The sequence below is a fragment of the Bos grunniens genome, chromosome 1, assembly GCF_055505025.1.
Source record: "Bos grunniens cultivar Pamir isolate PY7600 chromosome 1, Bosgru_T2T1.0, whole genome shotgun sequence".
In the NCBI taxonomy this organism is placed as follows: Eukaryota; Metazoa; Chordata; class Mammalia; order Artiodactyla; family Bovidae; genus Bos; species Bos grunniens.
In genome coordinates this window covers 18208112-18223247 of record NC_141165.1, presented here as the reverse complement: position 1 = coordinate 18223247, position 15136 = coordinate 18208112, and the positions used below count along the sequence as shown (strand labels likewise).

The 15136-nt window shown below is 42.9% G+C and overlaps 1 protein-coding gene across 4 annotated transcripts in view; it reads right to left on the bottom strand.

Moving 5' to 3' along the window:
• BRWD1 (bromodomain and WD repeat domain containing 1) overlaps window positions 1-12369 on the bottom strand; it is a 122861-nt gene extending 110492 nt beyond the window's left edge. For 3 of the 4 annotated variants that reach the window (XR_015143081.1, XM_086343087.1, XM_086343230.1), the window contains exons 1-4: window positions 12207-12369; window positions 12037-12095; window positions 11870-11899; window positions 11652-11711 (exon numbers count right to left, since the gene is read on the bottom strand). Coding sequence is in view for 1 of the 4 variants with exons in the window: in XM_086343087.1 (XP_086199213.1) it covers window positions 11652-11711; window positions 11870-11899; window positions 12037-12095; window positions 12207-12255 (198 nt within the window). In the remaining 3 variants the exon portion in view is untranslated. Of the gene's footprint in view, window positions 1-6041; window positions 6089-11651; window positions 11712-11869; window positions 11900-12036; window positions 12096-12206 lie in introns of all 4 variants that reach the window. The other variant, XM_086343160.1, reaches the window with a different exon arrangement.
• Window positions 12370-15136: the final 2767 nt, after the last annotated feature.

Here is a 15136-nt window from a genome sequence, read left to right as displayed (position 1 = left end):
GCTAAGCAAAGAAAACCTTCTTGACTGCATTTCTGCATGCGAATCCCTACTTAAACATATGAAAACCGTTGTTTTTTAAAGCAAATTGTGACAAGCGATGAAAAGCGGATATTTTGCAATCATGTGAAATGGAAGAGATTACGGGGCAAGCAAAATGAACCACCACCAACCTCATCAAAGGCTGGTCTTCACCTAAAGAAGGTGATGCTGTGTAAATGGTGAGACTGGAAGGGAGTCCTCTATTATGAGCTCCTTCCAGAAAACCTAATGATTAGTTCTGATTAGACCAACTGAAAGCAGTATTCAATGAAAAACATCTGGAATTAGACAACAAAAAAATGAATCATCTTCCATCACGATAAAACAAGACCCATGTTTCTTTGATGACCAGACAAAAACTGTTATAGCTTGGCTGGGAAGCTCTGATTGGTCTGCTATATTCAGACACTGCATCTTTGGATGATCTTTTCAAAATTCTCTTAATGAAAAAAAAAAATTCAATTCCCTGGAAGACTATAAAAGGCCCCTGGAATAGTTCTTTGCTCAAAAAGATTAAAAAAAAAAAAATCAAGGAAGATGGAACTATGAAGTTGCCTGAAAAAAGATAGAAGGTAGTGGAACAAAATGGTGACAATGCTCAATAAAGTTCTCAATGAAAACGAAAAACCATGTCTTATTTTTACTTAAAAACCAAAGGCAATTTTTGGCCAAACCAATAAAACAGAAGAGACCGGCACATTTTTTTTTTGGCCACACAGCTTGTAGAATCTTAGTTCCCCAACCAGAGATCCAACCTGTGACCCTTACAGTGAAGCGCAGAGTCCTCATCACTGGACAACCAGGGAACTCCCAATACAGGTGCACTTTTAAACGCATGAATTTTACAAAAGCTACAGCCTACAGAAGATATGAAATAATAAAAGTTCTTGGTCAAATAATTTCAGTCACATGTACATAGTAAAGACCATAGATTTCAACATTAAGGCAAAACATCTCCTAGTCAGTCTGAGCTCATTATTTCACCCAGAAGTCTGTACCTATTTCAAATGATCAAAAGAAATAAAACCTATTCATATTAGCTACATCTTTAAAACAAATTCATAAAATACAATACAAACATAAATCAAGAGTTTACAGAGTCATATAAAAGAAATGTAGTTGATGGAAATTTAAAGGTTCAGCTGCTAAGCCCAGAAATGTCTGAAATACTAGGTAAATGCAATTAAACACTCAAAAGGGAAATATTAATTCCCAAATAAAAAGCCAGAAAGGACCTATGGCTTCACAGCTGTTGGTTAAATTACAGTTCAGAGCCAATTCCCTAGTATGTAATGATCACCTTCATTAAAACAGTACAGAATGCCACAGGAACAGAAAGAGATCATGGAGGAAAGTCAGAAAGAACTTAGAAAATAATGATGACTGTGTTCTCTACAAAGATGACTCAGATGGTACTCGTTAACTGACTGACAAACTGGAAAAGGCTAGACTCAAATATATCATATTAACCAAATGCTAAAATACACTCTACATAAAGACATTAAAAAAGAAATTATAAATGCCATAGGAAAAAATATAAATGGATATATAATACTGCCTTTATAATTTTATTGTACAGAAAGGCTTTAAGGACAACCATAAAGGCAAAATAAAGATTAAGAGATGCAAAATATTAAAAATCTTGAACCACCAAAAAGAAAGAAAAACCCCCAAAGAAAACTAAAAAGCAACCTGAAAACTGGAAAAAGGAATTCAGAACAAGTGACAGACTAAAGAATAACCTATATATATATATGTGAGTGATATATATTATATATCCATTTATATTTTTTTTCTTATATATGGAGAATACTTACAAAACAGTAAGACAGTAGTAGAAAAGCAGATAAAAGATATAAAAAGGCAATTCAAAAAAGATGATTACCAACAGCCAATAAACTCACTTCTTTTAAAAAAATCCTAGACATTTAACTACTGGGTCAGAGATTAGGCAGGTTTTTAAGGCTGACGGTGACCACGCTTTCTTCTGATCTTCACATAGCTGGCTCCTTTTCATCCTTCAGGTCAAATGTTATCCCATCAAAAAAAGGTTTCCCTCACCATTCCTTAAATATCAGGTTCTCCTTTCACCCTCCCTTCCCAATCCCCATCACCAGTCTTAATTTGTATTACAGTAACTGGACTGCTGCTCCTGGTCAGTTACACCCCAAGGGGCCAGCTCCAATAACGTAGGAGCGTTGTCCATCTCCTCCAGACTGGTATCCCCGGAACTCTGAACATTGCAGATACTTATTGATTGCATAAATGCACCACGCATTACTGAATGAACAGTCAACATACAAAGTGCAGCATACAGCCCAAATAAACATAACCTCATCCAAGTTACTTGTCTCTTCCAAGTTCATTTCAAACAGGAAATCATGATATATGTAAGGTAACAGGGTTGCTGAGAAAACTAAGAGAGAAAACGCAAAGGTTAAAGCTCTTCTGTGCAGTACCTGGCAAAAAATGCTTCGAACCTTAACCATGAGTACTATTTTATCCATCAAATTAACAGAGATAAAAAAGGTTATGTGGCTATGAAATCAGTGTATTACTGCATACAATAGTCGAAAGTTTAAACAGGAACAAACCTAAGGAGAACAAATCAAACATTATAAAATATAAACCATTTTGTGAAGTGAAAGTCACTCAGTCATATCTCTTTGTGATCCCATGTACTATACAGTCCATGGAATTATCCAGGCCAGAATACTGGAGTGGGTAGCCTTTCCCTTCTCCAGGGGATCTTCCCAACCCAGGGATCAAACCCAGGTCTCCCACATTGCAGGTGGACTCTCTATCAGCGGAGCCATCAGGGAAGTCAGTAAACCATTTTACTCAATGATTAAATTTCTAGAAATTTATTACAAGGGACAATTATGTACATAGATAAATAAATACATAGATATATAGATCTCAATTTGATATTCACAGAATCACTAATAGAAAAACCTGGAAACCAAACGTCCAAGAAGCAAATAGTTAGGTAAAATTTTCCAGAGAAATGGCAAGGAATTAATTTTTTTTACCCCAGTTTTGTTAGATTATATGCATAAAGAAAAATAAACACTTCTCATTTTAGTGATTTTTTTCATTTTCTCTTTGCTTTTGCATTTTCTAAATATTCTACAATGAAAGTAAGCAAGCTTTAACATTAGGCCAATTTTTAGTCACAGTTCACACAGAAAAGCTAATGAACTAATTACATACCAGTTTGTAAATACCTATAGAAAGGTCACTACCAATATCTTCAAATATTTACATAAAAGTAAGGGCAAATTTTAAGGCTTTAAATTGAGGCTCTACCACAACATCTTTCTCAGGCAAAGGTCTCTCCATCTAGAATCTGGCCTCAAGTAAACCAATGATAATTTAACTAACAGATACCAGAAAAAAGGGGGTCAGGGACTCTCCAGATCCACAGGAAATACGGTTAACAGTTCTAACTCTACATCTAGCTAGTTATGGGAAAGCTGGACAAAGTACTCACTAGGACTTCAGATTCCACATTAACAAAAATAACAAGAGGAAATAATGTATATTTACAATGTACATGTCTAAGTATTTAAAGGTTTTGACTAATTCATTACATTAATAACAGCTAATACTTACATAGTAATTATTATCTGACACTGTTATAAGAACTTTGTATACACTAGCTTATTACACCTCCCAACTAATTCTCACCTTAAAAATGAGAACAAGCTGGGACTTCCCTGGTGGTCCAGAGGCTAAGAATCCGCCTACCAATGCAGGGGACATGGGTTTGATCCCTGGTCTGGGAATATTCCACATGCTTCCAAACAATGAAGCCTGTGCGCAACAACTACTGAGCCTGCATGCCTACAATTCATGTCCTGCAACAAGAGAAGCCACCTCAATGAGAAGCCCAAGCACCACACCAAAGGCCTTATTCAGCAACGAAGACCCAGTGCAACCAAAAATTATTTTTTTTTAGGCGAGAACAAGCTGGATTATCTTTAAAATAACTTTTATCACTATCTCCCCTTCACAGAGCTAAGGAAACAAATCTAAGTTAACTACACCCCAGAAACTGATAAGCCCTTCTGTGAATAGAAAACAAGACTTCAGCTGTTTTCATCCCTAGCAGACAGGCAGGAAGAACTGACACCAACAAGAAAAAGAAAAAATATGCCAAACCTTTAAACAGCTGCCTGCAGACTCGCACAAGTGATGAGAATGCTAAGGAGCTTCCTCAGAGTAAGTGGCACCCACTCCCATTCCCTTCCATAGGCCTTCACCAACTACACAGAGCCAAAAACTGGATGCAGAGCAGCTGGGAGAGAAACCTCCTAAGGGTAGGGATAGTTCAAGGTAGAAAGCCAACGGCTGGACTGGAGAACAAAGAGAACTCTTCATCAAACAAAAAGTAGGCAGCTGGAATATAAAACAGTATACGATCTTACGAAGTCCGGAAAGCTGGTAACTGGCCCATAAAGTATGACCTCCCAAGAATCTCACTAGGGCCCAAATTTCAAAATCGGCTGAAAAAGTCTTAATCCCACCCTCAAAAAATGTGAGCCAGTTATTAAATGAATACAATTAAAGTCACACAAAAGGTCAGAGATGATCAGATACAAATTAGATTGACCCAACCCCACACTAATAGTTTGGGGGGTGGGGCGGGGGGTGAGAAGCACATCTTTTTTTTTTTTTTTTGGACCAGATCTGAAAGCATGTGGGATCTTAGTTCCCCAACCAGGGATCAAACTCTTGCCCTATGCAATGGAAACACAGACTCTTAACCAGTGGACCACCAGGAAAGTCCAAGTACCTTCTTTACGGAGACTGACAGACTAAACTACTCTTAATATAAAAAGGCCCACTATACGTCAAAAGATGATGAAAAACACAACAAAACAAAACATGAGAGGTCAAGAGAGGGAGTGGCCAACAGCAGCAGACCTAGAGCTGGCCAAGATGTTGGAAAACGTTCAGCCATTATCTCCTCAAAATACTTACTCTGCCCCGTGCTTCCATCCTTTCTACATGGGACTTTTAAGCTATTCATTGAACTACTTGATATCCTACAGGTTTAAGAAGCTCAGAGAACCTTTAAGTGCCAAAAAAATCCACCTAGGCACATGTGGTAGGCAGTTTCTGACATGGACTCCAATATCTCCACCTTCTGATACTCACAGACTTGAGTCCCCTCCCCATGAGTAGCTTATTTCTAACCAAAGAGCACTAACACTGGGTAACATATCCATTACTCGCTTACAAAAGAGCGTGACTTCCGTCTTGCCTGCAGGCTACGCCTTGTCAGCTTTCATCTTCCGACAATGCAAGTTGCTAGGTTGGAGAGATTAGTATGCAGCTGAGGGCAGCCAAGAGCCAACCAGGAATCGAGTCAAGGCTCTCAGCCCAACAGTCAACTCCGCGGACTGAACCAGCCAAAAAACATGTGAATGTGGAAGCAGTTCCTTCCACAGTCAAGCCTTCAGTGGAAACGCCAGCTCTGGCCAACACTTTGAGTGCAACCTTGAGACGGAGACAGAGGAATCAGCTCAGTTGTGCCTGGATTTCTGACAAACTGTGAGAGAGTAAATCTGTGGGAATTCCCTGGTGGTCCAGTGGTTAAGACTCAGTGCTTCCAATGCAGGGGGCATGGGTTCCTTCCCTGGTCGGGCAAATAAGATCCCACATTCTGTGTGGCATGGCCAAATAGAAATAAATAAATAGATAAATAAATTAATAAATTTGTGCTGTTTTAATTCACTAAGTTTCAGATAATTTGTTATACAGTGATAATGACTATAGTATATCACATAAACCTTCTGAAAATTAAAGACAAAATGAAAATCTTGAAAAGCAATCATAGTGAAAAACATTATATTGGGACTTCCCTGGTGGTCCAGTGGTTAAGAATTCACCTTACAATGCAGGGGACGCCGGCTCAAATGCCTCAAAGCAACTAAGCCCCGGTGTCACAACTAAGACTCAACACAGCCAAATTAATTAATTAAACACACACACACCTTAAAAGAAGAAACAGTAAGACCGATGGCTTTTCAATACTAATGTGCTGAAAGAAAAAAAACAGAACTAAGCAACCAGAATTTCACAGCTTAAAAAAAAATGCATTTAATAAAATCAAAACAAGTTTTCAAACCAAAAAGGAAAACTAAAATCATTGTCAACAAACTTTCATTAAAAGAAATATCAAAATAAGTTGTGGAGACCAAAGAAAAAAGTAGCACAGCCAAGGCTAAGTGGCTGAGACAGCAGCACCACTACCATAATTTGGCACTAAGCTAGAGAGACTGACTGCCATTGTCCATCCTACTCTGTGGTCATCCATAAGGGTAAAAACCAAGTATCATAAGCCCACATATTAGAGCTCACATAGACTGTATTTTGTTATTTCACAAAACACTACAAATATAAATTAGGTGAAGGGGAAGTCTACACAATATGACTTAAATGTCCCATCAATGTTATCACTCATAAATACTACTGATTACTACTGTGTGCCCAGCACAGCAAAATCATTTTTTTCAGTATTTTTACAACACTTTTTATTGTTATACAGACTAAAGAACTGAGGTAGAGATTAAATAATTCGCCTGAGATTACATGTATCAAAGCTATGGTTTTTACAGTAGTCATGTATGGATGTGAGAGTTGGACCATAAAGAAAGCTGAGCACCGAAGAATTAATGCTTTCGAACTGTAGTGCTGAAAAAGACTCTTGAGAGTCCCTTGGACTGCAAGGAGATCAAGCCAGTCAATCCTAAAGGAAATCAACCCTGAATATTCATTGGAAGGACTGGTGCTGAAGCTCCAATACCTTGGCCACCTGATGCAAAGAGCCTACTCACTGGAAAAGATCATGATGCTGGCAAAGATTGAGGGCAGGAGAAAAAGCAGACAAGAGAGGATGAAATGGTTGGATAGCATCACTCACTCAGTGGACAAGAACTTGAGCAAACTCCAGGAGACACTGGAGGACAGGGAAGGCTGGAATGTTGCAGTTCATGGGGTCGCAAAGAGTCAGACACAACTTAGTAAATGAACAAGAAAATGTAGTAAGCAACTAGAAAGGCAGGATTACAGCCCAAATCTTTAACTTAACACTGTCCTATTGCTAGACTGCAGCTCATCACACTGTTATGATCATTAAGTGTTCCCAAGTGGTATCAATGAAATGCCTACAGGAGGACAGATCTCTACAGTCAAGTACAAAGAAAATGCAGAATCCATATGGAGAGGGAAAAAAAAGGCTGCACTCAGGATAAAGGGTCTTTAGAATCCACAATGAGCAAAAAAAAAAAAAAAAAAAGTACTGTGACTAGCTGCGATATAGATTTGGAATACACAGTTGTATCATTTTAGTTATTCATTTTTTGGCTGTTTGGCACAGCATACAGGATCTCAGTTGGAACCCGTGACCCCTGCAGTGGAAGCACAGGGTCTTAACCACTGCCAGGGAAGTCCTGGGAGTTTTGTTTCAAATGAGTAAATAGCCTTGCTATAAAAAAAAAAAAAAAAGTTTCAACTTTAGACTCCAATAGAGTCTATCTGGCAGTGCACCTGAATTTCACATCTTGGGTTAGAATTTTCTAACATAACCTGAGTCCTCAATCCAATAAGAAGCTCAAGATGGTTATACCACTCTCCCCTTGATTTGAAGAGTGAATTCCTAAACTGAGAAATATTGACAAATAAGTAGAAGTGAAGAAAAGCAGCAGAGATATATTTGTACAAATCAGTTATTCTGATATACTAACAAATGTACTTACTGAACTATTTTTAATGTTTGAAAGAGTAAAAAGTAATAATCTACTATGATAAATTTAAAATATATTTACAACACTTAAATTATTAGAAAGATTATGCTTAGATCTAAATGTGCCGTATAGAGGCTTCTAAAGATTAAAATCATCATTGTAAATATAGTGTGGAAATCCCTAAGGAAATTTAATTAAGTGGTGTTAATATTTTTTAAGTGGTGTGAAATACTTTAAGATTAAATTCACATGACAAATCAAACACTAATCAGAATGTAAAAATAAACATACTGGTTTCTACATATTACTAGATTTATAAGATTTGTAAATGAACTTAAAGGTTTAAGAAAAATGACTACTTAAAATTCTAATAAAATACTGATTTCAATATAAATAACTCTGTTCTCCTTACACAAAAGGTCTACTCAAACATGACCAAACAAATTAAAAAAAGTTAATGATAATAAACCCCCTAATGATAGTCCACAATTTAAGAATCTTGATTTTTTTTCCCCTGCTTAAGGAAGAGACTGGCCTACAAAAATTGATCTATCATGTCACTCAATTACAAAGTATACCAAATCTCTCTCTCCTTTTCAAATACACCCCTCCTTTACAAACCGTTCCAATTCTCATGCCCAATTCTATACTTGTATTTCATTCTTCCCCTTTACCACCAAAACTCATAAAAATTACATAAAAATTCACAGGCTCAACTGCTAATGCAGAGTTGGTATTGAGAGATAACTAGTTTCAAATTTCCTAAGAAAATACCAAAAATATTCTTGCTTCCAAAGCACAAGCTGGACTAGTAGCACAGTCACAAGTCTAAGATAAACTGCAGCTGTGCAGACAGTGATACTAGAATCACTTGAAAGGCTTTAAAATAATAGTGATGTGCAGTCAGTCCCACCACAAAGACTGATTTAAGTGGTCTGGGGCACAGCCTGGGCAAATTTTACAAAGCTTTCCAGATGGTTGTGATCCAAGAATCAGAACTACTGAGAAAAAGGAATAAACAACATACAGAAACAAACAACATTTATAAGGAATCAGACAAAACCAAAATGTGAAATATTCTACAGAATAACTCAAGTATCTTCAGTAGATCTACAGCACAGGGGGGGTGGAAAAAAACTATGCAAGATAGAAAGATTTCAGATCATTTCAGTGTGACCCATGAACCTTGTCTGAAGCCCAATTCAAGGCATATATTGAAAAATATAGCAAACTGGTAATGAATTTATAATACGGAAACTCGTTACATTGTTATCATTTGTGTATATTTGAATGTGTCCCTGCTAAGTCGCTTCAGTCATGTCTGACTCTTTTTGAACCATAAGGACTGTAGCCTGCCAGGCTCCTCTGTCTGGGATTCTCCAGGCAAGAATACTGGAGCGGGTTGCCATGCCCTCCTCCAGGGGATCTTCCTGACCCAGGGTTCAAACCCACATTGGCAGGAGTGTTCTTCACCACTAGTGCCACCTAGAATACTTTAAAATATGTATTTTTAAAGAGAAAAAGAGTTTGGAGAACTAGAAGCTACTCACATACCCCTGACAAAAGAATAATTCTCCACACAGAAAGCTCACTGTCTACCACTTAGTGCTGAGAAAGGAGGCAGGAGGAAGGTAAAGGAGGCAGAGGCTCCTCACCAGACAAATCACCCAGGCAATGAGAAAGCATATGTCACAGCCACATCACAGGGCACATCACAGAGCAAGATTCCCAATACTTTAAAGCAGAATTTTATTATGTTTTTGGCCACACTGTGCAGCATATGAAGGATCTCAGATGAAGCACAGAGTTTTAACCACTGGACCACCAGGGAAGTCCTGAAAGCAGAATTTTAAGCAGTACTAACAGGAAAAGCCAAAAAATATATGAATCTATTTTTAATGTAACTTTCCCAGTAGTTATAGCATCATGCTTATTTCAAAATGTAAACAACTTTATCCTCAGTAACATAGCTGCACGTCTTATCAATAATGCTTTGCTGGGGAGAGGCGGTTGGAGAGGGTTAGACTGGAGGAAGTTTGGGGTTAGCAGATGCAAACTGGTCATACAGAATGGGTAAACAAGGTCCTACTGTATAGCACAGGGAACTATCTGTATTCTGCAAGAAGCCATAATGGAAAAGAATATGAAAAGGAACGTATATATGTGTGTAACTGAGTCACTTTGCTGTACAGCAGTAATTAACACATTGTATTTCAACCATACTTCACTAAAAAAAAAAAATTTCAAAAATTATGTTTTTCTGCTTCACGGATACACTGTTTGCACCTAGTAACAGGAGTAAAACATCCTTTAAATATTCCCTTTAAGGTTCAAAATGTCAAACTCAAGAAAACATTAAAAACTCTGCCATGATGAAGAATTTTTACAACTCCCTTTCCTGAAAATACTTTGAGTTGGCTTCAAAAAATTCTAGGAAGGGAAATACTAAAACTGGCAATTAAAATAGAGTCTTTTGTTACATTCACCCAGCTTTAAGTGTCAACACTTAACTGTTCAGTATCTATCAAGCATGAAGACTCACAAACACAGAGAACAGACTTGTGGTTGCCAAAGAGGAGGTGGCAGTGGGGGAAGGACAGACCGGGAATTTGGGATTCACAGACGCAAACTGTTGTATCTGGGATGGATAAACAACAAGGTACTTCTGTACAGCACAGGGAACTATAATTAATATCCTGTGACAAACCGTAATGGAAAAGAATATGAAAAAGTATGTACGTATGCGTAACAATCACTTTGCTGTACAGCAGAAATTATCACAAAACTGTAAATTATGTTGTAAATTAACTATACTTCAACAAAGGTTTAAAAAAAACTTTTCATATATAGGTAACAAATCTATTTCTGTTCTTTTATATAATTTAAAAATGGTGATGTTATTCTATATTAACACCTACTTCTACTTGCAGTTGTTAGAACTACAGTAAAAGATCACTCAGCTCTTTTTCCGTCAGCTGTTTTGCACGTACAAGACGCTGAATATGCAACTAACGAAAATCCTTTGTCCTAATACAAGAGTCAGAAAAAAATTTTCCTGAGAAATATTTTATTTCACTAAGGACTAACAAGTGGCTCAAACCAAATCACATACTGTGAGAGCAACTAAGATGACAAAGTACAATGAAAAGAGAACTGTAATCCATGTTACCGGTGCTCCAGCAAGAGAAACTGCATCGTTAGGACCTACATTCAAGTTATATACAGCAAAGAGCAATATTAAAAATTCATAAAAATAAGTTTCCTAAGGCACTACTCTACAAGTGTAGCACAGTTTAGAGCGGCAAAAGTACTGGAGGAGTGGTAGAGTCTCACAGCAGCAAGATTTTTATTACTCTGCTGAGGGAAAAAGAAAGAAAAACGTTCCGAGACTCTCCACCTTTGAGACATGAATGCTTCTATTCCTAGGAACAAGTGGTTGGAGGATCTGGGAGGGGCAAATGGAGGAAGACCAATCAGAGGTCGAGTTACAAGTCGGGATCCGAAGAAACACAAATGAGAGCAGCTCGCTGACTGGGTGGCGTGCCCCCGGCTCTCACCAGACGCACCGCACCTGGGGACCCACCCGGCCACAAACCGCGGCACAGGGTCGCCACCACCTACCCCCGCCGCCCCCGGGGCCGTTTCCTGCCCAAACAAACCAGCCACCCCAAAACAAAACAAAAGCTACGGGGGGAAGTCCCGCCGTCCCCGTGGCTCCCCGGCCGCCTGCCCGCCCCCTCCGAGCGCCGCTCTGTCACTTCGTCCCTCCAGCGGGAGCCCCGAAAAGGGGGCGGGGGGGGGGGGGGGGGCGGCGGCGGGCGCTGGGAAACATCGGGATGGAAATGTCAAAAGTCTCACCAATTCCTCGTAGCTCCTGTTGTGCTCGTTGCCCTCCCAGTCCAACCTCTTCGGCAGCAACTGCAAAGACCCGAGACGCACACGACTGACCACCGCGCAGGGCAGGAGGGGTGCGGGGGCGGGGGGCGGCGGGGCAGGGGCGGGGGAGCCGGGGAGCAGGGCGAGCGGCCCCCAGGCAGGGACGGCGGGGGACGCGGAGGACGCCGCCAAGCACAGACCTGATACTGCTCCAGCTCCTGCACCAACACCTGCAGCCGAAGAGACGCGCAATTAGGGGGGCGGGTGCCGCACCCCGGTCCACCCGACGCCCTCCTCCCCACGACCCCGGGCGGCCGCGGGGCCCGGGCTCCCGGAGCGCGGCCACCGCCCGCGGTCCCGCACTCACCTGGGCGGCTCTCCGACATGGGCCGGCTGATAGGTACCGGGCGATGAGGAAGTACAGTTCTGCGGAGAAACGGGGAGACCAGTCAGGAGACCGGGAGACCGCGGCGGCGGGGAGGGGGCCGGGGCCCAGGCGGGGGCGTCGGGGGAGGGCGCGGGCGCCGCGCGTCTTACCCGACTCGATGAGAGGCACCGGGCGTCGGGCGGGCGAGGGCTCCGCCATGGCCGGGCGGGGGCCGGGGCGGGAGCGGGCGAGCAAAGCGTGTAGGCCGCGCCGAGGCCTGACCGGGCCGGCGTCCCTCTACCTCAGGCGCGCCGCCGCCGCCATGCCGTGCGCGCCGCCAGCGCTGACGCCTCCGCGAAGTAGTGCCCCCGTGGGAGAAAAAGTAGTTCCTCTGTGCCAGCCGCCTGCGACATAGGACGAACGACGTTTGGGCCCCGCCCGGAAGAGTGAGCCTTCCTCCTTCTCTGCCTCAGGGGACGCAGAGAGGAGGCTGTATGCGCCAGGAGTCGGGCCCCGGGGAGGCGGCGGGTGGGGGAGGGGCGCGCGCGTGGCTGGGATCCCTGCGCGCGGTGAAGCGGCAGCCGGCCATTGTGAGGCGGCGGCCGGGCTGCGCGGCTGGGCTGGCGCCGGGGGCGGAGGTCGGGCGGGGGCAGCACTGGGGGCTGGGTGGGGGTGGGGACAGGTTCCCGCTTTTCCAGCCAGAACTGAGCCGCGAGACGCGGGGCCGCAGGGGCCCAGGAGGGGCGGCGGAGTCTCCGACTTCGGGCTGTCAGAAGAACATCACAGTCAACTGGGGCCAGTACGTTTGCCCCCCGCGAAAGAACGCTGTCTTTGAGGACGCGAACCCCTTAAAACTGAAAAGCGTGCTAGCTGCAAAGAGTAGAACGCTGGCCCGAGAAACTTTGCCCGGAGACGGGAGGAGGAATGCGGGGAAGACAAAGGATGGGAGAACCGGGGGCGGGGAAGGGGGGCTGCCTCGGACACTAACCCTCTACGGTTCGGAGGGTACTGCAAACGTTACGGAGAGTCCACGTTGCTGAGTGCAGTAGGAAGAAGATAGAACCGTGAGACCCCCGCCGCAGTCCTGGGGAAACCCAGAAGGGTGAAAGAAAACGCACTACATGGCAAAGGATGTCGACCTGGCTAGTTGGGGAAGGCAGTCCAGGCCGGCGATGACTTAGCCGGATAGGAAGTGGAGTGGGAGGAAGCGGGCCATAGAAACGCAGCGGCCCACTCCCTTAGACGACACCTGGGGGAGGGGGAAGCCATGCGTACTTAGGATACTCTTGGAAGGCAGTAGTAGGATTTGAGCCTGGGGCAGCGGACGAGGATCCGGAAATTTTCCTTGAGGCTGTGCTAGGATGCGGATTCGTTCACTCCGCCTAGCCAAGGCCCTGTCTGAGCTCTAAAGAAGAACAGCGGGAAGCAAAACACTGCCCTTAAGGAGTTGTTTATTCTACAGTCGCTCAGTCGTGTCCGACTCTGCGACCCTATGGACTGCAGCAAACCAGACTCCCCTGTCCTTTGCTGTCTCCTGGAGTTTGCTCAGATGCATGTGAGTCCGTGATGCTATCTAACCATCGAGAGTGGACACTGAAAATTCCAGTTTCTACTGCTGTAGAGTGACCTTCACAGCATAGAGAAGTTAGGATAGTGGTTTAGATCAGACCCTGGAGTGGGACTAACCCTGGTCCTTGCCGGGCTATTCAGTGTGTGACTTTAAGTAAATCACAACCTCTGAGGCCAGTTTTCTTCACAAGTGAACTGCAAATATTTGTCCCTACTTTATAGGGGAGGATATAACGGGTTAACCTGTGTTCTTAGCATGTAGCAGGCACCATATACGTGCCAGCTTTTATTCACACCACGTGACAAAAGTTTTTATACATGTTTGTGAAGGAATAGTCCAAACGTGTTTGAGCAAGTGCGTCTTGTATCTATTGGTTCAGCAAATACTATGAAGTGATGAGGATAAAGATGAAGGAATAAGCTACAGCTTTGCCATCCCAAATTTCAGTGTCTGTTAGGAGAAAGGGTGCAAAGAATGACTGAGATTTAGGGCAGGGATAGAAGGGAGGTTAACCCACATGTGGGAGGGGGAGAAAAGTGAAAGCATTAGTCACTCAATCCTGTCCGACTCTTTGTGACCCCACGGACAGTAACCCACTAGGCTCCTCTGCCCTTGGAATTCTCCAGGCAAGAATACTGGGGTGGGTTGCCATTCCCTTCTCCACAGGATCCTCCCAACCCAGGGATTGATCCCAGGTCTCCTGTATTGTACCCAGAGTCTTTACCCTTTGAGCCACTAGGAGGGGGAGATTTTAGAAAAGTCTTGGTGTGGGAAGGTCCAAAATGTGAATAACATTCCAAGTTTAGGAACTCAAGTTTAGTAAGACTGCTTGGAGTAAGTTTGGAGGTGGGATGGGACTCACTAATTCAAACTTAAAATTAGGGGAGGGGGAGTTGAAACTGGGAGCAAGTAAAGGGTTCTAAACAAGATAGGATTCTTTTTCATCTAGAATGATTTGAGAGTGTTAACACGGGAAACCACTTAGACCCCTAAAATAGGAAACAGTTGAAGTGCAGTCATTATAAGGATAGAAAGAGATGGCTTCAGAAATACCTAAGAGGTTCAGTCATAAGATGAGGTTGAAGTGGAATGAGAGGAAATGTCATAAAAATCTCAAGTTTGAGGCTTAGTAGGGTCAAGGTTGGGAGAAGGCAATGGCACCCCACTCCAGTACTTTTGCCTAGAAAATCCCATGGACAGAGGAGCCTGGTAGGCTGCAGTCCATGGGGTGGCTAGAGTTGGACACGGCTGAGCGACTTCACTTTCACTTTTCGCTTTCATGCATTGGAGAAGGAAATGGCAACCCACTCCAGTGTTCTTGCCTGGAGAATCCCAGGGACGGGGGAGCCTGGTGGGCTGCCGTCTATGGGGTCGCACAGCGTCGGACACGACTGAAGCAACTTAGCAGCAGCAGCAGCAGCAGGGTCAAGGTTGGGCCACCAACTGAGATATGGCACACAGGCGGTAGCTAAATTGTTAAGATGGATAACTGTCCAGAACAGTATGATTATTTGACATTACAGTGCATAT